Source organism: Coenobita brevimanus, chromosome 103, assembly GCF_032717465.1.
Source record: "Coenobita brevimanus isolate Jiangsu-jjx chromosome 103, ASM3271746v2, whole genome shotgun sequence".
NCBI lineage: Eukaryota > Metazoa > Arthropoda > Malacostraca > Decapoda > Coenobitidae > Coenobita > Coenobita brevimanus.
Window position 1 is genome coordinate 40,954,220 of NC_137056.1, and position 22,251 is coordinate 40,976,470.

The window sequence follows — 22,251 nt, forward strand, 5'->3', positions numbered from 1 at the left end:
TAGTCTCTCTCCTTTACTGTAACATCACACTGGGAGTCACCTTCTCTCTCGATTACCATCATTTTACTCTTTTCTATATTTACTCACAAGGCACAACGCTCACAGACATCAGCAAACTCTGCACTAGTCTACCAAGTTCTTGTCCGGTATTTGCAAGCAGCACTGCATCACCAGCATTCAACAAATTTGAGATATTCCCTCCATCACCGTTCACTGTCAATGCCATTCCTCTCTCCATTACTTGTGTTTTTACTTCTCTCGTCACCCCATCCACATACAGTAAGACCTCACTATAACGAACTAATTGGGGTCCAAGCCATTCCGAAAAATGCGAAATTCCGATAAAGCGAATAAGGACTTCCCCCTGCTAACTCGGACTTTTTCCGATGTATCAGACATTAATCTGGATCGCATGAACGTTTTTTAAACTGTTTTGACTACCACTGCTGTACTGTATTGTGTTATAACTTCACTACATTAATCAAATGATATAATATACATAATATTACTACAGTGTACACTAATAAACAGGTTTTTTATTTACCTTATTGTGGTGAACATAGCTAAAGTGGTCAGGAAGTCTGGACTGCTTCTTGCTTTATCGGACTTTTTCCGATATATAACAATTAAGTACAGTAGCTCCTCGATTCCGATAAAAGAGAATTCTGGTCTATTGAAGTCCGTTATATCGAGGTTTTACTGTATATATATTGAACAACCCCCATAAAGAATACGGTGGGGATAGCAGTGTACAGTATGATGATATGTCTAGCAGGATAAGGTAAGGATAGCACTGTAAAGTATGATGAAATGTCAACTAGGATATGGTATGGATAGCACTGTAAAGCACTGTATGATTAAATGTCTAGTCGGATAAGGTAAGGAGAGCACTGTATAGTATGATGAAACGTCTAGTAAGATAAGGTAAAGGTAGCACTGTCAAGCATGATGAAATTATCTAGTAGGATAAAGCAAGGATAACAAGGTATGATGAAAGGAGTAGAAAAATAAGGTAATGATAAAACAGTTATGAGAAAAAGCTAGTGATAGTAAAATACAGTAAGGCTTACCTCCAAAAGCAGAGGTTCTGCACTTGTTGCTGAAATATGCCAGACACAGGTAGCCATACTGGCCCTGCCTTGCCAACATCTTAAGACTTCTCACTACCACTAGTACCCACCTCTGGTTGCAATTTCAGTTTCTTAATTTCTTCACTGGTTTCCGTTGGTCCCATACTTGGGTTTTCTTAACCCAACACTCTTGTATCACCAATGCTAGAATAACTCCCTCACCCTCTCCTTTTTTTCCTGAACCTTAAGCATAGTTGATAAAAGCTTTAGCTCACTGAAAAAAAAAACAAATGAACGAACAAATAAATAAGGTCGCAATATCAAGGCAAAGTCACACACGCACGGAGTAGATGTTGATAGGTCCAGGATCATATGAAGACTGGGTCGGGCCACAGACATGACCCAGGCGACACGACGGGAACATGTCACACCACCGTGCAGGAATTATCACACGTGCTGGTGAGGGGAGTGTTTCCAGTATTGGCTCTCAGATGTGCTTGCTTTACTGGACTTTTTCCAGTAAGTCGGTTCCGTTTTGGGGAATAGAATTTCCATTAATGAAATTATAATGGTGTTAAAGGAAATTTTCCCTTAAACTGGGCAAATAAATACTGGAAAAAATGCTTCCACTTTTTCGGACTTCCATTATATCGGGCTTCTACTGAATATACTTGGTGCGATATGCACACACTTACTATTCATTATATTTTTATCGTACATGTTTTTCTGAATACAGTAATTAATTCTGTACTGCACTCCACATATTTATACATATTCAGAAAAGAGCTAAAGTTTAATAAGGAAAGGAAAAAATGCAGGCAAACACCATTGTCATTTACAGTGAGTTATGTAAAACATAAATACACCACCAGAATACTGGCCTTACTGACCTAGCTGTCCACAAATATCACATGGTTTGGGCTTATTAGGCTTGAACTCTTCACGGATGATGGTGAAGTTGACCTCGTGAGTTGCAAGACCAAGCATGATGAGATCAGCATCAGCACCACAAAGAACATGCTGTGTGTTCGGGTCATGGTCAGGCTGGGCACGTTGGCGGCGGATGTAGTCCATGATTTTGTGTTCTCCCTCACCAGGCACATTAGCATCAGAAAGGATCACCTGTGGATATAACAGATTAAATAAGGGAGTTCTCTATCTTCAGAAAATTACAGTAAGTGAGATAAAGGTACGTACCTTATTTCTCAGAACGGTTAATGGAAATTGACTGAATTAGCAAAGGACTTTAAGTACAGTCAGCTCACCTATAACATGGTCTCCCACAGCATTAATCACCTAAAACAAGGTAGGCAATTGCTTAGTTTCTAAAAGTTTACTACATTGTGGTCAGATCTACCAGAACATGGGACATGAGCCCAAACATGAAATTTCCTGCCACTGCATTAACATATATCCCACAGCATGGGCCCTGTAACTGCTCAGAGGCTCACTGATGTGGGGTGATAGTGTGGTGTGCGTGATGGGTCTAAGTGAAGGTGTGGTCTGGGTGATGGCATGGGATGAAGGTCTGGGTAATGGTTTGAGATGATGGTCTGGATGATACGAGATGATGGTACAGGGTGATGATGTGAGGTGATGGTACAGGGTGATGATGTAAGGTAATGATGCAGGACAGGGTGATGATGTGAGGTGATGGTACAGGATGATGATGTGAGGTTATGGTACAAGGTGATGATGTGAGGTTATGGTACAGGGTGATGATGTGAGGTGGTTGTGTGAGATGCTGGTGTGAGGTAGTTGTGTGCAGTGCTAGTGTAGTTTAGGTGATGATATGGGGTGATGGTGTAGGCTGGGTAATGGTGGGTCTACCAAGGTAATTACAGTACAGCATATTTTTTACTGCATTTATCACCACCACCACTTGTTGATGGTCAGAATCAAGGTCCAAGTAAAATGAAGAAATAGAAGAAAGGAAGGACAGGAGGAAGAAGTAGATGCAAGGAGAATGGAAAGGTTACAAGAGGATGAGAAAAAGGCAGAATACAAGAGAGGAGTGGAGGAACGACTGGGTAAATATGGCTTGGAGCAGATGGGGGATGTGGAGGGCGTGTGCAAGATATTCACAGAAGAAATATGTGCAGCATGTGAGGTGGTGTGTGGGGTGAAGAGATGACGAAAGGGGGTGCAGGGAACAGCATGGTGGAATGAAGAGGTGAGACAGGCTATGGCACAAAAGAAGAAAGCATATAACGAATGAATGAGAAATAGGGGCGTGGAAGAAGTTGAGAGACGGAAGAGTTATATGTAGAAAGGAAGAGAGAGGTGAAAAGATTAGTAAGAGAGAGTAAGAAGAGAGTGGATGAGGAATTTGGAAGAAATTTGAGTGTAAAGTGGTGGGAATGTAAGAAAATGTTCTGGAAAGAGGTGAAAAGAATAAGACAGGGTGGAAGTGAAGTTAGGAGAGAGTGAAAGATAAAAATGGTAGATTGCTACTGGAGAAGGGAGAAAAAGTGAGCTGATGGAGAGAACACTTAAAGGAATTGTTGAACATACAGAATGAAAGTAATGCAAGTATAAGTGGCTGGGGAATGGCTGAGAGAAGGAGGGAGGTGAGAAGACAGAAAGAAATCAGTAGGATGGAAGTTGTGGAAGCAATGAAGAAAGTCAAAATGGGGAAAGCCCCAGGAATTGATGGGATGTGTGGTGAAAAGCTGAAGCATGGAGAAGAGATAGTAGTAGAATGGATGTGGAAGATGTGCAGATTGGCCTGGGAGGAAGGCAGAGTCCTGGAGGATTGGAAGTCAGGTATAATTATTCCCTTGTACAAAGGAAAAGGGGAAAAAGAAGTGTGTGGTAATCATAGGGGCATTTGTCTGCTTAGTGTAATAGGAAAAGTATATGGTAGGATACTTATTGAAAGAGTTAGGGAAATATCAGAGGAATTAGTTGGAGAAGAACAGGGAAAAAGGAAGAGGTTGTGTAGATCAGATATTCATTCTTAGATCTTTAGTGGAAAAGTTTCTAGAGAAGGGAAAGAACTTGTATGCAGCCTTCATGGATTTGGAGAAAGCATACAACAGGGTGGATAGACAAGGATTGTGGAAAGTGTTAAGAATATATGGAGTAGCTGGGAAGTTGTTGAATTCTGTGAAGAGTATGTATGAAGGTGCTTAGGCTGCAGTGTGTGTGGATAGTGAACTGAGTGAATTTTTCAATTTGAAGGTTGGGTTGAAACAGGGATGTGTCATGTCTCCATAGTTGTTCAATCTGGACATGGATGGGGTTATAAAAGAGATACAAGGTAGGGCAGTGGATGTTGGAATGGCCCTAATGAGAGATGGCAGTGTTTGGAAACTCCCTACTGTTGTTTGCAGATGATACTGTATTATTAAGTGAAGACGAAGGGGAGCTGCAAGGCTTGGCGGATGAGTTTGGGAGAGTGTGTAAGAATGGAATCTAAGAGTGAATGTAGGGAAGAGTAAAATTATGGTCTTCGAGAGAAGTGAAGTCAGTGAATGTACAGTGAGGTTGGATGAGGAGGAAATGGAAAATGTAAGTATGTTTAAGTACTTGGGTAGTGTGATGAGTAAGGATGGAAGTATGGAGGGTGAAGTGCTCGAAAGGGTACAACAAGGATGAAAGGTTGCCGGTTCCTTGAAAGCAGTGATAAGAAACTGGGAAATGAGCATGGAAGTAAAAAAGTTACTACATGACAGTATTGTGATACCAACTCTAATGTATGGATGTGAAGCTTGGACCTTGTTGGAGGGACAGAAGTCAAGAGTGAGAGCAGTGGAAATGAGTTATTTGGGAGGATCATGTGAGTCACATGGAAAGACAGACTGACAAATGAGGAAGTGAACAAGCATTGTGATGTGGATGTGATAGAAAGCGTTAGGAGAAACACTGTGAGGTGATTTGGCCATGTGGAGAGGATGGAGAGTGAGAGACAGACGAGGAGAGTGTACGGGAGTAAGGGGGAGGCCAAGGATGACACGAAGGGATGGAATGGAAAGGTATATGAGAGAGGGGGTGTGTGATCCGGGAGCAGGGCAGTGAAATGGCAGGGGACAGGGCGACGTGGAGGCGATTTGTTTATGGCCACCCCGTGTGGGATTAAGGTGTCTGGCAATAGAGAGATAGATAGATAGATCACCATTTGGTACATAAAGGCCAATATGAGGAGGTTAGGGCAGACTTGGTGGTCATTAAGGGTGCCTCTGGGAAGGGTGTCGACTATTAGCCATTTACTGCTTTTGTTCTTTGTCTTCCAAAGGGCAGATTTCCATAAAGCTACTCCTGATGATGATCATTTACCTGTGTTATAAGAAAATCTATAGTAACTCTGTGCATTAACAAAGGTAGATGCACAGAGGAAAATGGCAGTGAAAAGGGAATGTAGTAATGAGCTTGAAAGTTGAGGTTTATTGCTCACATAATGCCATTCAGGGATGAGTGAGGTTGGTCACTCTCATCTTAAATGTCAGGACCAACTTGCCTAGTCCACAGCTCCTACGCTCCTCATGGGACAACAAAGGACTGGATGATGGATGGATGGATGGATGAAAGTGGTAAATGTGGTAGGCCAAGAAGAGTGTGGATGGATATGAAAAATAAGAGTTCATGACAGTGAGGAATGAAATTTAATGATGCTAAGGAAGTGACATGAAAGTATCACGGTTAAATGAAGTACAGTATGCAGGGAGGTGTGAATGACAAGGGGTCCATACTCATTTAAAATCTGAAGTGGACAAAATGATTCTATCCGACAGATCTACATGAATGAAAGAAAAATAAAATCAATATCAGCAGAGGGTTATGTTTTTCAGGTGGAGCCAACATTCTGAAGCAAGGAATGATGTGTGTCCAATTTACCAGGCATAATGAGATAATTCTCCTGGTTGTGTGATTCTTTTTTCCTATTGTTATATTCTACCTTTCCCCAAAATAAGGGCTGGAATTATGATGGCTATAATTCCAACTTGTGGTAGGTGGGGGTGCTCACCATCCACTCACTTGATGTAGTGCTGCTCTCAGGTGTCTGCCCTTTCCTCTCCTCCATCCTTCTTTCCTTCCATCCTCTTCTGTCTTTCTTTCCTTCATTCTTTCCTCGTCCTTCTGCCTATGGGTGACTTTACACTCCCTCTTCTGTCTTTCGTTCCTTCATTCTTTCCTCTTCCTTCTGCCTGCAGGTGACTTTACAATGAGTAACAAGCCAAATGGTTTCCTGTACAACAGGAAAACATTTACTATGCTGGGTGGTAACCATATAACCAAATTATGGCGCCTGGTGGTTTAGTGGGTAATTAAGGCGCTCCAATCGGATTAAGCTGGTGAAGGTTTATATCCAAGGGATGGTTGGGGTTTATTGCTCATGTGATGCCACTCAGGGATGAGTGAGGCCGGTCACTCTCATCTTAAATGTCAGTATCATCTTGCCTAGCCCCAGGCTCCTATGCTCCTCATGGGGCGAAGTAGGATTGGATGATGGATGGATGGATAATTCTAACTGAAAATCAATTTTATATGTCTATTTTGTGACTCCCAACTGGAATACAAGCCGTATTAGAGGTTTATTAGAGTCAATTGGCACTTAATGTGCAGGACTAAATTATAACCCCTTCAAAAAGAAGGAATCATTTTCTTTTCTTTTTTCTTTAGCAACCTTCAAATTATTTTATTCAACTTAGGGGAGATGTGCACTGAAGGAGCTTATGAACGCTACATCTGAGTTTCCCAGTTTAAAATGTTTGTCTCAAGCTGAATAAAACTCTGAAAATACCTGTAGCATGAATAAAATAGACATCTTCAAAGTAAGGAAGTTAATTTTTATCAACAAAAATGTAGTTGCATATATATCAAGTTCAGGTCAATTGCACTGCCACAATATACAGTACAATTATCAAGTGATAAAACAGATGATGCAGCTTTATTCTGAGCACTCTCCCCTTAAGGACATAACTCGCTGTCCCTATTTTTTTTTTTTTTTTTTTTTTTATGTGTCCGACTCTGGGCATAGGCTTCAAAACCTGCTCCCAAGGCCCAGTAGTCCTCCTACATACCATACAACTCTTCATGTCACCACTTTGGTGCTAACACCCACCGTCCATATTGAATACATGCTAGGGCTAGGGCTGTCTCATACAAGATTGATGTACAGAGATAGCCCGATTATCCGGGCTATATGGTGTTAAGGGGTGCCTGATTAATCCGAAAGCACGATTAATCCGGCGGAAACACAAGTACTGTACTGTTAGACTGATTTATTTACTGGTAAATGTACACTTAAGTACCAGAAAGACCTTTCCAGTTCAATGTATATTCCTCCAGCTTGTTTCAGTATTTTTCATACTATATTCAGTTCGGTAAATCACGTTTTCTTACTGAAAGTTTTCCTCCCTGTTAGTATCGTCACGTTCTAAAGCTGTACCTACGATTGTTTCCAGCACAATGGACGAAACTCATCGTACTCAAATGTGGACTTCATTTCCCAACTTCCCAACTGAAGATTAGGTTAGGTTACATTATTAGGTGCAGTTAAGCTAGGCTAGGCCAGGTTTAAACACTTAGATTAGAACAGTGTCTTCTGCCATTACGTTAACGAATCAAAGAGTCGTCACACCAGAACAGATAAAAACAGCGGTGAAAGATTTAACAAGAAATGTTTATTTACCAACCCAGAAATAATCAGAAAAATATAACAGACTATCAGGATGAACTGATTTGGTAAGGTGCTTTTACTGCTTACAGCAAAGCGTATGTTTACCCCCCTCAAATCCTCAATGTTCGTGAGTTCAGAAATTTGTGTGCTCCCGTGGCAGACCTTGAAACCATTTTTTCAAAGTTATAAAGTCAGTTTCTTTTTCTTACAGATTTGAAAAGACTCGTCTGGTACACCTGGCTTTTTCCCCTCCTCCCTAAACCCATCTTGTGATTTGCTATGATTCGTGAAAGAAAATTAGGGGGCATGTTACATTAGAATTTAAACATAAAGTTAGGGTGCATGTTACTTTAGCATTTAAACATATCGGCGAAAACATCTGGGATGAAAGGACCGCCGAGCTGTTTGGGATGGTAGAGTTCGCAGTTTTTATGGCTCTCCCTAACTTAATGTTACTGACACCGGTACAGTAAAGCATTGTTCAAGGCTAGCAGCCATAAGGGGTTAATGGAATACATTATTGTTTGTATCAATACTCTCTCTTTCACACATACACGAACAAAAGAATGTGAAATAAATGTACACTGAACTGTAAGGAGCAGAAATAACTGTATGCTCTGTCGGTCCGAAATGTGTTGGGAAGCGACATCGAACACAGAATGTGGAACTGAATGCCACCTTACGAGAACACTTGAGATGAAAGTATTTTTTCTTATTAGTAAACATAATTGTTCCATTTCGTCCCCTATAATTGTGAAACTCGTAAATTTTCGACCAAGCATACAGCCTAATAACCTTACCAATTCAATTCATATTCTCTAGTTTGTTTTTGTATTTTTCTAGTTTGTTTTCTTATTATCATAACATTCCTTAAGCTTTACCTTCGTTTGTTTCAGGCATATTGGAAGAAACTTGCTCATAATTAGGGTGCATGTTACAACAGCATTTAAACATATCGGCGAAAACATCTGAGATGAAGTGGCAGGCCGCCTGACTGTTTGAGATGGTAGAGGAGGGTCGTGAAAACATACCAGTGACCTTCGTTCCCTTCCCATAATTGTTCGCAGTTTTTAATAGCTCTCCCTAACCCAACATCCCTGACACCGGTACAGTAAAGCATTGTTCGAGGCTGACAGCTATGATGGGGTTAATGGAATGCATTATTGTTTGTATTAATACTCTCTTCTCACACATACAGTACACTTAAGAACGAACAAAAGAGTGAACAGTAAATGTAAGAGGAAGAAATAACAATGCTCTGTTGGTCTGAAATGTGTTGGGAGGCGCGATACCTAACGAAGAATGCAGAACTGAATGCTAACTTACGAGAACACATGAGTATTTTTTTTCTTTTTTTTTTCTGATTAGCAGACATTCTTGTTTCATTTCGTTCCCTAAAACTAGGAAACCCATTACTTTTCGTCTAAGCATACAGCCTAAAGACCTCACCAATTCACTTCATATTCCTCCAGTTTGTTTTCTGTGTTTTTCTATTTTGAGGGTAGTAAATTACCTTCTCTTGCTGAAAGATTTTCTCTTTTATCACGTTCTTTAAGCCGTACCTACGATTGCTTCGGGCATAATGGAAGAAACTCATCGTACACAAAAGTGGATTTAGTTTCCCAATTTCCCAACTGGAGCCCAGGTTAGGTTAAATTAGGTTAAATTATTAAGTAGTTAAGCAAGGTTAGGCTATGTCAGGAGTATCAGTTGCCTCGCCAAACTCCATCCTACCACCCTTGTGATCGAGTTGTGAGCAGGAGGTGTAGGTGGGGGCAGGGTGAGCAAGACTCTCTCTGGTTTATCCATGCCTCTCTCCCTAGAAACTGGATGCTTCATGTTTAAACCGGAGCTACCGTACGGATAATTCTATGAATTACTGTACCACTGAACCATTGGGTCACGGCCCGGATATACCGAAAGCTGGATAATCCGAGCCTGGATAATCGAGCTTCCACTGTACTGGTATTAGCAGGGGTATTTTTACGACATGTCGGCAGGTCTTCTGGTAGATCAGTAAAGTCTGCTTTAATGAAAATCAAATCCTTAAACTGTTCCCTGCCCCAGCGGGGATCTGAACCTGGGTCTGGTAGAACTTCAGGCCACCTCTCTACCGACTGAGCCACCGCCTCCCCCATTTAGAGGCCTATGTGTTGCGTACAGCTCTCTGCAACTTGTGTTAATCAAAGGCCCTTAAGTGAGACTACTAACACATGATATAGGTCAACAGCATGCACTCTGACCCACTGAAGTCATACCACAACAGCAGTCATACCACAATGGCTGAATTAAAATAAAGAAAAGCTATGTTATATGCAACTTTAAACAATGTACTGCAAGTAAATTATGAGCAAAAGCTGATGAAAACATATACAGTAATTACAGCACCTTGATTCCACGCCAGCCTGCGTCAGTGTTGAGACGGTCATGGACGTAGTAATGGAGACATCGGGAAAGTCGATCCATAAATGGCGTTCCAGGTGTGATGCAGTTTGAGTCAAAATGAGATTCCTTGGGTTTCTCGGGGGGAACTCTGTAGCCTGTTGGAGTAATGTCATCAATACTGGTTTCCTTGTAATGAGCAACACAAAGTACAATATTCAAATACAAAAGCAATATGTACAGTATCTCATCAGCTCCATAACATTAACTGTAAATAAAAATATTACCACTATTACCAGACACCAAAAGTTTACTGCCCAATATAACCAATATAACATCAGCAAGGTACTAAAATAGTAACTTTTTTCTTCTTCACCTTAGTCAGGCGGCAAATCAACAGTAAGACGCTATATCTTGCTCATTTAGGCTGCACATATGTATTTCTTAATGCTTGATGGTAGGTGGGTGCTCATCATCCACTTACTTGATATAGTGCTGCCTATGTCTCCCATGATGTCTATTTTTCTTTTTCTGTGTCTGTTCTCTCTTCCTATTTCTCCCATCATTCCTGTCACTATGGACTAATCATCTTTTCACATTACGTGCCTCTACACTGAGTGACATGCCAAATGGTTTCCAGTAACACGTGATACCATTTATAACTCTGGGTGGTAACCATACAACTAAATAACAGGGTGATGTGAAGCCTACTATAGTGCCCCTGCTAACAGGATGGACATGTAAATATGGTATCCACACAGGGGTTAAACCTCCACGCTAGCGCCATATGGAGACATCAGTTCACTGCACAGAATGACCATGCTGGAGTGGTTGCTTGCCTGTGGTTGATGGATCTGCTCAGCCAGACAGACCAGGACTACTCAGCAACAACAACTCAGTGACAACACTGAATAAGCGAATTTATCAGTACAGCAGCTGCAACTAAAACTGTGTAAAATATACCTTAGCACTTTCTGACAAGTAGCAGTCTATGACTGGATAATGATTACGTCAAAGGACAGCACCTAAATGTCAGTGGATAGAGTTTATTTTGCCCATGAAAAGTGAAAAAACAACAGAAGGCAACAAAGTCAAGTGGCCGAGTCGGCAGAGAGGTAGTCTATTGTCCCAATGGAAGTGGGTTTGAATTCCGGCCGTGGCAGGGAATAAGGATTTGAATTTCATTAAAGCAGATTTTACTGGAACTACCAAAGACTTGCCAGCATGTCATAAAAACACCCCTGCTAATACCAAAACACCAGTCCTGTAGGATTCAGCACTAGTATGTTTTCACTATGGGCAGTGGGTGTTAGTGACGAAGTGATGGCATGTGGAGGTGCATGATACAGTACGTAGGAGGGCTAATGGGCCTGAGGGAAGATACTGTTAAACCTAGGCCCAGAGCTGGAAAAAAAAAAAAAAATACTGAGCTATTCAAACACTGTTTCAAACTGACTCTACAATACCTGTACTGGAAACCTTATGAAAATCAGTCTCTATAGCAGGTTTCCCCTCAAGAACACTAGACCAGTTCTTTCTGACTGACTTAATGAATGGCTGTGTCCTGCTATTGTCATACTGTTACAAAGATTTAATCACTTCATCCCTACCAGAACCATCACCATAAAATAACCATTAAGATCTTTCCACTACACTCAGTAACTTCTTGAATGTGAATAATGTGCTTCTCAGTTTATCCTTGCTGCTACCAGCCAATATTATTCAACTTGGGCCCCTCATACTGAAAGGGTTTATCAGGTAGGTAATTACTCCTCCAATCAGAATAGCCTAACCTAACCCTAATAAAATCACAGAAAGTGTGAAATGATGTTCCCAGGTTGAATGAATTAATCCAATTTGAACAGACACTGAAAACACAACTTCCAATGACATGAGTTATAAAGTTAGACTTTAAGACTCTATGGATCCTATGATTCAGTCAGATAGTAAAGCCAACTGACATTACTTGAAATGGAGTAGACAACTGCAGTTGTACCTACCACGAGATTAATATCAACATATTTAACATGCTCATAATCCTGTGGCTCACTCTCTGTACAATAAAATATCCTGGCACTGACTGGAACAGAATACTGTAATGTAATTGTTCTAACCATAAACAAGTAATGGGAATTGCTAATGTTTAAAAGAATAATAATCATCCTGACACCTCTTAATCACCTATGGATGGAGTGAGATAGTGTCCAGACTGCAAAGAAAGACAAAAGACAATACAGAGCAAACTATCTATGTCATCCTTATCTTTAGCTCATACAGTTAGATATTATAGGCATAGTCTTCTTTGTAACACACAGCCACATAAGGACCAATAACTCTGTTGCTGTTTTGTTTTCTTTGTACTCTTTTGTACAGCATGCCAAGTGAAATGGGCCAGATAACCACTCATTCATCATTCAAGCCCACCAGACTCCTGGCTCTACTTCACAGGTCTATCATTGATACATATATTTTTGGCATTTTTCTTCATAGATATGCTTCACATATATATTTTGATAACTCAAACATTTTGTATATGACAAAAGGTGTATATTCTACTGTACTAGGCTCATTCTAATTTCTCCTTTAAAAACATTTCACCTCACTTTCTTAACCCAATACCTCACTTTCTTTACCCAATAACTATGGGGTGCCTCTTGTGGGCTCAATAAAATCATCTGTAAGTGGGGGGGAAAAAAAGAAAAAGAAAAAAAAAAAAAATTGGTTTATGTTGTCTAACACCTTCTCTATAAGGTCTCTATCCCACAGTGAATGAACATACTGAAGAGGTTACATATTTTATTATATCATCATCATCATCCGGACCTACTTTCCCACCTTAGGGCAGGGTTAGAAGTAGCACTTTCCAGACAGCCCAAAGTCGCCCAATCCAATGGGTCACACTTCTATTCACTCACCATTCATGCCCCCGGAATCCTGGCTCTACCTGATATGTCAAAAACATTCACCACATTCTGCAGCTTCACATAAACGTATCCAATGGAGTCAATCCGGACGCCGTCACGTTAAAAAGGGGTGCCAAATCCCTGATCATGCACTTCTCACAATATTCATCCAGCCAGCTCGATCTCTAGTCAGCCCCACCAACTTCCAGACTTCTCTTCCTCACACACTCATCCAACACATCCCTCCATCTTCTCCTTGGCCTATCTCGCCTCCTTCCTTCTTCAAATTCGCTCAGATATACCATTTTCACCACTCCACTTTCTCACTCCATATCTTTCACAAATCACATTATTTTGTATCCTATCCACTCTCTGTACTTCATATACATTCCTCAGCAGTCCCATCTCCACTGCTCTCACACCTGACTTTTCATTTTCATGCCACACCATAGTCTCACATCCATATGTTAAAAGGTGGAACGAACACTCCTTCATGCAAGCCTCGTCCAGCTGCAACACTCAAGCCTCTGTTTCTTATCAAGGCCTTCATTGCATCAGCTACTTTCCTTCCTTGTGTCTATTTTTAACATCTCTATTCCCTTTCTTTCATTAAGCTATTAGGCTCATACTCCATATGCATATAGCATGCAGCTCTTCAATTTTTTTAACCCTATCAGTCCCACAATACATTTTTATTTTGTCCTTGCTGCAACTAAACCATTATATTCTGATTCAGCATGCATTCCAATAGTGAAGGAATTGCTGAGGGCTCTATATACTCTCTCCAGTTCAAAAAGCTTCTCCAATTACTATAATAATCAGTGGTAGCTACAATAAAATTGTTTACAAAACATCAGACTGAACGCGTTAATACTCACCTACTTTCAACCGAACAGAAACTGGCCTCTCTCTCTCTCTCTCTCTCCTCCCCCTCCTCTCTCTCTCTCTCTCTCCCCCTCCCCCAAATTTTTACTTATCATCCTATACTCTACTGCCCAATAAGGAGTACTAGGGCCCAGGGCTATGCTACTTGTTTCAAAACTTTAAGGAGAGAGTGACAAGCTACTTGCCCCTGAGGAGTGTTAAGTAAGCAATAAACCTCAACTATCCCTGGGATTGAACCCTCATGGGCAACATTCTGCTGAAGCACCTTTGTTTCTTAATGCCCTTAATACTTATGCACATTCTTTCACCCTATGGTTCATATCAAGCCCCTCATAAGAGTTTCACCCTTTCAGTGCGGCAACACCTTTAATTCTTGCTACTATCGGATAAAGTTCTTTAATTTAGGAGACTTTTAGTACTGGAGGGGTTTCATAATAACCTCTGCAATATAGAATGCCTAAAATCACCTGGAAATATAAAATAAAATGATGACACTGGCTTCATAGGGACAATGCAAAAAATACTGAACCCAAAACAATCAACTTCCTTAAATCTTCCAGAGTTAGCCACTGCCCTATCCTACTACTTTAACTCCTGCTGGAATGATTCTTTGTAAGGCAGTTTAACTCCCCTGGGTCACTGTTTTAAAAACAATGTAAATTGTACCTTATAAGAGACTTGGAGCTTGGCCCATGAGACCTTCCTGGTTCCTCATATGAAGTCTGCAGCTCAGCAACAGGATAACGTAGCTGCTAATTCATATTCCATCATAGTTACCCTTTGATTTTCTCCCCTCATATATTCCTTCAAATTCTTACACCATTCTCTGACTTTTCAGAAAATATAGTTAAACAGTAAAACTTCACTACATCAGACTTTTATCAGATAACTTAAACATTCCAGAATTTTTTTTCTTACAAAAGACAGTCTGATGCAAGTACTTAAAACACAACAATAATAATATTTTTAAAACATAATAATAATGCTGTGAAGAGTGTGTACGATGGTGCGAAGGCTGCAGTGCGTGTGGATGGTGAACTAAGTGAATTTTTCTCTTTGAAAGTTGGTTTGAAACAGGGATGTGTCATGTCTCCATGGTTGTTCAATCTGTACATGGATGGGGTAATAAAAGAGGTACAAGGTAGGGTAGTGGATGTTGGAGTGGCCCTGGTGAGAGAGGATAGTGTTTGGAAACTCCCTGTACTGTTGTTTGCAGATGATACTGTGTTGTTGAGTGAAGACGAGGGAGAGCTGCAAGGCTTGGTGGATGAGTTTGAGAGAGTGTGTAAGAAACGGAACCTAAAGGTGAATGTAGGAAAGAGTAAAGTGATGGTCTTTGAGAGAGGTGAAGTTAGTGAATGTGCAGCGAGGTTGGATGGTGAGGAATTGGAAAATGTGAGTACGTTTAAGTATTTGGGTAGTGTGATGAGTAAGGATGGAGGTTTGGAGGGTGAAGTGCTTGAAAGGGTACAGCAGGGAAGAAAGGTTGCTGGTTCCTTGAAGGCATTGATAAGAAACAGGGAAGTGAGCATGGAAGTGAAAAAGTTACTACATGACAGTATTGTGATACCAACTCTAAAGTACGGAAGTGAAGCTTGGACATTGTTGGAAGGACACAAGTCAAGAGTGAGGGCAGTGGAAATGAGTTATTTAAGAGGAGCCTGTGGAGTCACGTGGAGAGACAGGCTGACAAATGAGGATATAAAGGAGCGTTGTGGTGTGGATGTGGATGTGATAGGAAGCGTTATGAGGAACACACTGAGGTGGTTTGGCCATGTGGAGAGGATGGAGGGTGAAAGACTGACGAAGAGAGTGTATGTGAGTGAGGTGGAAGGGGGAAGAGGGATGGGGAGGCCGAGGATGAGATGGAGGGATGGGGTGGAGAGGTATATGAGAGAGGGGGGTGTGAGTTGGGAGCAGGGCAGTGAAATGGCAGGGGACAGGGCGACTTGGAGGCGATTTGTTTGTGGCCACCCCAAACGGGATTGAGGCGTCTGGCAATAGATATATAGATAGATAGAATAATGCTTCATTGCACAATTTCTGGTTGTCACTAATTAATTTCCTTAATAAGCATAAATTACACACTGCTTTCTGTATTCTACTGTATCTAAAATCATCTTTTAATGGGTACTTTACATTGCCCATCACATGCTTCTTTTTAGCAGACTGAATCTTTCCCTCACAGGATTGATAAGTCTGGCAACAGACAGATAAATACACACATACATAATCTTCCCCCAATTGCTCATACCAATATATAGTGAAGTTTTACTGTAAAAGTGCATATACAAACTTCCAGGATTTCATAAGTAGTAGAAAGGTACCACTCACTAATGATAAAAACAGTTAACAATCCAATTTCCAAATACAGTAATGTTGTACAGAACTCAACTTTACTGACTGTCCAGTCATAAAACCTAACCTTTCTCCAGAAGTTCTGCTCTTATTCGAGCAACTTCTGTTTTCTTTTCAATTGCTTCTTTTGATGCCCTGAAACGTCTGGACCTCTGCTGGTTCATTTTGGCTCTTGGAGCCACTCCATCAATGGCCATGTACAGGAGTTTACGTGGCCGCACGATGTTAAAAAGACGATCAATGCACTGCAACAAATACATGCCTACAGAATATATTTTTATTCATTTTTCTGGATTAAGTAAATGAACAAATAAATATACTTACTCACTGAAATACATAAGTCAATTACATATTCCAATACATCAGCAAAACAAGTGATTAATAAATATACTTATTCAGAAATTTACCATATGTGACTGACTCAAAGCAACACACACACACACACACACACACACACACTCTCTCTCTCTCTCTCTCTCTCTCTCTCTCTCTCTCTCTCTCTCTCTCTCTCTCTCCATTTTGTGGATTATAATTCTACATTATAAAGTCAGACTGCATCTAACTAGTAGTTTCCATCTTGATGAACAACTAAATTATAGTACTCGATGCTGAAGGGAACAGATTCCTTCAAACCTAATATTTCAATGCCACCATTTCTACTTCCATCAGTGTGATCACCACCAGACAACTGGAAAACCCAGTACTGTACTGTAATTATAAAACCTACTATCTTGCATGTAATCATTCCTACAAGATAAAAAGCAATCTTATGCACAACTAGTGGGGATAGTTACATTGAATCTATTAAAAAAATCAATACAATGCTTATAATGCATCAAGCTGGGAACCTCCTCTTGTCAGGAACTTAATGTGGTGTATACTTCAAGGACTGGTGGGTAAACTGTAGGCAATAGGTGACTGGCTACTACTAATGCATGGAAGTACAGTACACCCTCAATATAACAAATTAATTGTAACTGGTACCAGACCCTTGACATTAAAGCCAAACACCATGCTGTTCGGCAATTTCCCAGGCATCATGACCTTTACAAAAACAAAGATCGTTACATACAGAGCATCGTTCGGCCATGCAGTCATACACAATAACATGCATCTAGATCTAAATGGCTCTTTTTCTCGATAAATGCTCTATTTATGGCTCCTCTCACCATGCTGGTCACCCAGAGACTGATGCGGCATTCTGCAGGATGTGGAGGAGCACACGCAACCGCGCACGCACGTGCATGTGTGTGTGTGGTGTAGGGACACCACACTGGTCGATGTTTCCCATGCATCCAATCTTTTACCGAACACCAAATTCTTTAAATAAACATAACATTTGGCCAGCTCAAAGTGGTCATTAAAACCGTAATTCGTTAAAAGAGGGTTTGGTATATTGAGGGTAATTGCTACCATATGAACGGAGTGTGGAGGCAAACTTGGTAAATGACCACATAACTATCACTCTTTGGCAGGGTATTCAACCAGATGCACACAAAAACACCAACAATCAAACTGGCACAATACACTATTGAACTTCTTAATACGGTACTATATTTATCTTGGATTATTTTACAGTAGCTATCATGGTTTTCATTGCATAACCCCAGGGACAATATTATTCATTAATTTCTTGTATATTGTATGAAGTAACAAAATGGGAAAGGATATTATGCCAGCAAACTCACAACCCCCCAGAAAAATAATATTTAAAAAGTTGGGTTGCATGCCTGTCTGCGGATTCATAGGAGGCCCATACAGCTGTGTGGAATGTATGATGTGAATATGAAAAATGCAAGAACATAGCAACAGCAAAGGATATAAAGGAAGATAATGTAAGATGTGATGGCAGTCAGGCACTGTACTAAATAGAAAGAGAGAGAGAGAGAGATGGGGGGGGACAAATACTGGTTAGGTATTGGTGGGGGGGGGGGGACATATTGACCAGGTACATCATGTGTCAGGTCCAGAGCATGAGGCTGAGGGAGGTGGGGAGTAGGAGGGTAAGAAAGGGTGTATGAGGCCCATAGGTCATCACATACTGTAATCTACTTGTAATGAATTGAAAGTACAGTATTTTGATCCAAAAATAACCAGACAGCATTCAATATGACTGCATGGTTCATTTTCATAATCCCAGCCATGGATGATGAGTGAATTTACAGATGACTAACAGACTGACCCACGACCTTTCAATTATCTGGACCATGGTGCCTCCCCTCTCTCTTTTCTTTTTTTTAATTGCCATAAAACAACACTGATAAAGAATGTTAATTGAATGGACATTTCACTGGGCAATCCTTCTTGTTCCTCTGTGCTTTTTTTTTTTAATCTGTCCCTAGATCCTTTTTTAGTAATGCAAAATACTGTATACTGATAATTAAAATGACTGGGGGTGTTCACCATCCACTCCCTCGATGTAGTGTTGCTCCCGGGTGACTGCCCTTTCCTCTCTTCCTTCCTTCTGTCTATGACTCTACACTGAGTAACAAGCCAACTGGTTTTTTGTACATCAGGAAACCATTTACTACACTGGATGGTAACCATATAACCATATTATGGCACCTGGTGGTTTAGTGGGTAATCAAGGCATTCCAGTCCAATTAAGCCTGTGAGGTTTATGTCCAAGGAGTGGTTGGGGTTTACTGCCCACATATTGCCACTCAGGGATGAGTGAGGCTGGTCACTCTCATCTTAAATGTCAAGACCAACTTGCATAGCTCTGGGCTCCTACGTTCCTCATGGGGCAACACAGGATTCGATAATGTTGCTATGTATGTATGTTAAAATGATCTATCTATCTATCTATTGCCAGATGCCTCAATCCCGTTTGGGGTGGCCACAAACAAATCGTCTCCAAGTCGCCCTGTCCCCCGCCATTTCACTGCCCTGCTCCCAACTCACACCCCCCTCTCTCATATACCTCTCCACCCCATCCCTCCATCTCATCCTCGGCCTCCCCCTCCCAATTCCCCCCTCCACCTCACTCACATACACTCTCTTCGTCAGTCTTTCACCCTCCATCCTCTCCACATGGCCAAACCACCTCAGTGTGTTCCTCATAACGCTTCCTATCACATCCACATCCACACCACAACGCTCCTTTATATCCTCATTTGTCAGCCTGTCTCTCCATGTGACTCCACAGGCTCCTCTTAAATAACTCATTTCCACTGCTCTCACTCTTGACTTGTGTCCTTCCAACAACATCCAAGCTTCACTTCCATACATTAGAGTTGGTATCACAATACTGTCATGTAGTAACTTTTTCACTTCCATGCTCACTTCCCTGTTTCTTATCACTGCTTTCAAAGAACCAGCAACCTTTCTTCCCTGCTGTACCCATTCAAGCACTTCATCCTCCAAACATCTATCCTTACTCATCACACTACCCAAGTACTTAAACGTACTCACATTTTCCAATTCCTCACCATCCAACCTCGCTGTACATTCACTGACTTCACCTCTCTCAAAGACCATCACTTTACTCTTCCCTACATTCACCTTTAGATTCCGTTTCTTACACACTCTCCCAAACTCATCCACCAAGCCTTGCAGCTCCCCTTCGTCCTCACTCAACAACACAGTATCATCTGCAAACAACAGTACAGGGAGTTTCCAAACACTATCCTCTCTCACCAGGGCCACTCCAACATCCACTACCTTACCTTGTACCTCTTTTATTACCCCATCCATGTACAGATTGAACAACCATGGAGACATGACACATCCCTGTTTCAACACAACTTTCAAAGAGAAAAATTCACTTAGTTCACCATCCACACGCACTGCAGCCTTCACACCATCGTACATACTCTTCACAGCATTCAACAACTTCCCATCTACTCCATATATTCTTAACACTTTCCACAATCCTTGTCTATCCACCCTGTCATATGCTTTCTCCAAATCCATGAAAGCCACAAAAAAACTTCTTTCCTTTCTCTAGAAACTTTTCCACTAAAGATCTAAGAATGAATATCTGATCTACACAACCTCTTCCCTTCCTAAAGCCTCCCTGTTCTTCTCCAACTAATTTCTCTGTTCTTTCTCTAACTCTGTCAATAAGTATCCTACCATACACTTTTCCTATTATACTAAGAAGACAAATGCCCCTATGATTACCACACACTTCTTTTTCCCCTTTTCCTTTGTACAAGGGAATAATTATACCTGACTTCCAATCCTCCGGGACTCTACCTTCCTCCCAGGCCAATCTACACATCTTCCACATCCATTCTACTACTATCTTTCCCCCATGCTTCAGCATTTCATCACACGCTCCATCAATTCCTGGGGCTTTCCCCGATTTAACTTTCTTCATTGTTTCCACAACTTCTATCCTACTGATTTCTTCCTGTCTTCTCACCTCTCTCCTTCTCCCAGCCATTCCCCAGCCACTTATACTCGCATTACTTCCATCCTTTATGTTCAACAATTCCTTAAAGTGTTCTCTCCATCTGCTCACTTTTTCTCACTTCTCCACTAGTAATCTACCATTTTTATCTTTCACTCCCCTGCTAACTTCACTTCCACCCTGTCTTACTCTTCACCTCTTTCCAGAACAACAATAATATAAGTCTAATAAATATCCTGATTTTTATACTCGTATACATAACTAAAACTGACAGCATAACAGTTAGTTACTGCAATCAACTAATAAAAGGGTAAGAATTACAAGGTAAAGAACATTGAAAAATAAAACAGAATATAGTATATACAGTACTTTAAAACCAACACAAAATAAAAGTACCAAATAAAGTTACCTCAAATATTGCAGCCATCATTTCATCTTCATCTTTCGGTGCTGGCTTGTCTTCTGGATGGGTACATGGATGAATAATACCATTCATGTCCAGATATAAGTTATCAAATTCAACTCCATTAGGATTTGGCTTTGTGGAATCTTGAGGCACTGGCTTTCCATCATCTGTGTTATATTGCTGAAAAGTGAAAAATAAATTGTACAGTACTGTATATACATACCAATCTTGAGATAAAGTGAGAATGGTGGTAATCGCAACAGTTAATACTAGTAGCAATAAAATTACATTACCAACCAAAGCAAAAGTATGCAGTCCCATTCCAAAGCAGCACACTGTATGAAATCTACAAGCTTTATATTTCCCTTATGATGAATCAGACAGAACTGTTACAATATGTAACTATCAAGAAATGATGAGATAAAAATTAAATACAGTACCCTGTATCGTACCATATCAATAATAGTACAGTACTAAACTGTACTAGTAGTGTACAGTAGCTACATAACATTATGCATGTTGATGCTAATACCACCCTGTCCAGGTATGCTTAGGTTATATATAAATCTACAACAATAAAGATAGTATAATGGCCAATATTTAAGATACAACTGCAATTTGAGTATTTTCAAGAGCAATGAATAAATGTTAGCTATTTACATTTAATGTGCATCAGATTTAAGCTATTGCAATATATACATGGTGGGTGGGTATTAATTGATTTTGCCATGTGGAGAGGATGGAGGGTGAGAGACTGACGAGGAGTGTATGTGAGTGAGGTGGAGGGGGGGAGAGGGAGGGGGAGGCCGAGGATGAGATGGAGGGATGGAGTGGAGAGGTACAGTAAAAGTCCAATTCTTCGGCATCCAATTCCCCGGCAAATCTGACATTTCGGCAGTTTTGAGAAATAGTCTCATTTATGAAAATCTCTGATCGTTCGGCAGATTTTCCGATTTTTTTCGTCCCCTCTACTGCTGGGGACTTCTTCCAGCAGTAGCAGAGTCCAATCAACCCCTTCTATTGTACATATGTAAATAAGGAACCTACTATAAGTTTAGGTAAGTGCATATGAACTTGTAGGCCTACTGTATCATTACATTTATATACAGTATGTTCACTAATTTCTTTATTTTTCATATTCATGTATAGTACAGTACTTTATTCATTACAGTATTGTACAGTATTAAACAGTATACAGTACTCTCTCCAAACACATTTGTAATGATATGAGTAGTGATGACAATGTTCACCGAAACATATAAGGTACT

At 40.7% G+C, this 22,251-nt stretch overlaps 1 protein-coding gene across 1 annotated transcript in view; it reads right to left on the minus strand.

The window, feature by feature from the left end:
• Rat1 (5'-3' exoribonuclease 2 Rat1) overlaps positions 1 to 22,251 on the minus strand; it is a 53,262-nt gene that overhangs the window by 27,194 nt on the left and 3,817 nt on the right. The window contains exons 2-5 of the mRNA XM_080284960.1: positions 20,987 to 21,163; positions 16,288 to 16,465; positions 10,081 to 10,232; positions 1,961 to 2,192 (exon numbers count right to left, since the gene is read on the minus strand). Of these exons, the coding sequence (XP_080141086.1) occupies positions 1,961 to 2,192; positions 10,081 to 10,232; positions 16,288 to 16,465; positions 20,987 to 21,163 (739 nt within the window). The remainder of the gene's footprint in view (positions 1 to 1,960; positions 2,193 to 10,080; positions 10,233 to 16,287; positions 16,466 to 20,986; positions 21,164 to 22,251) is intronic.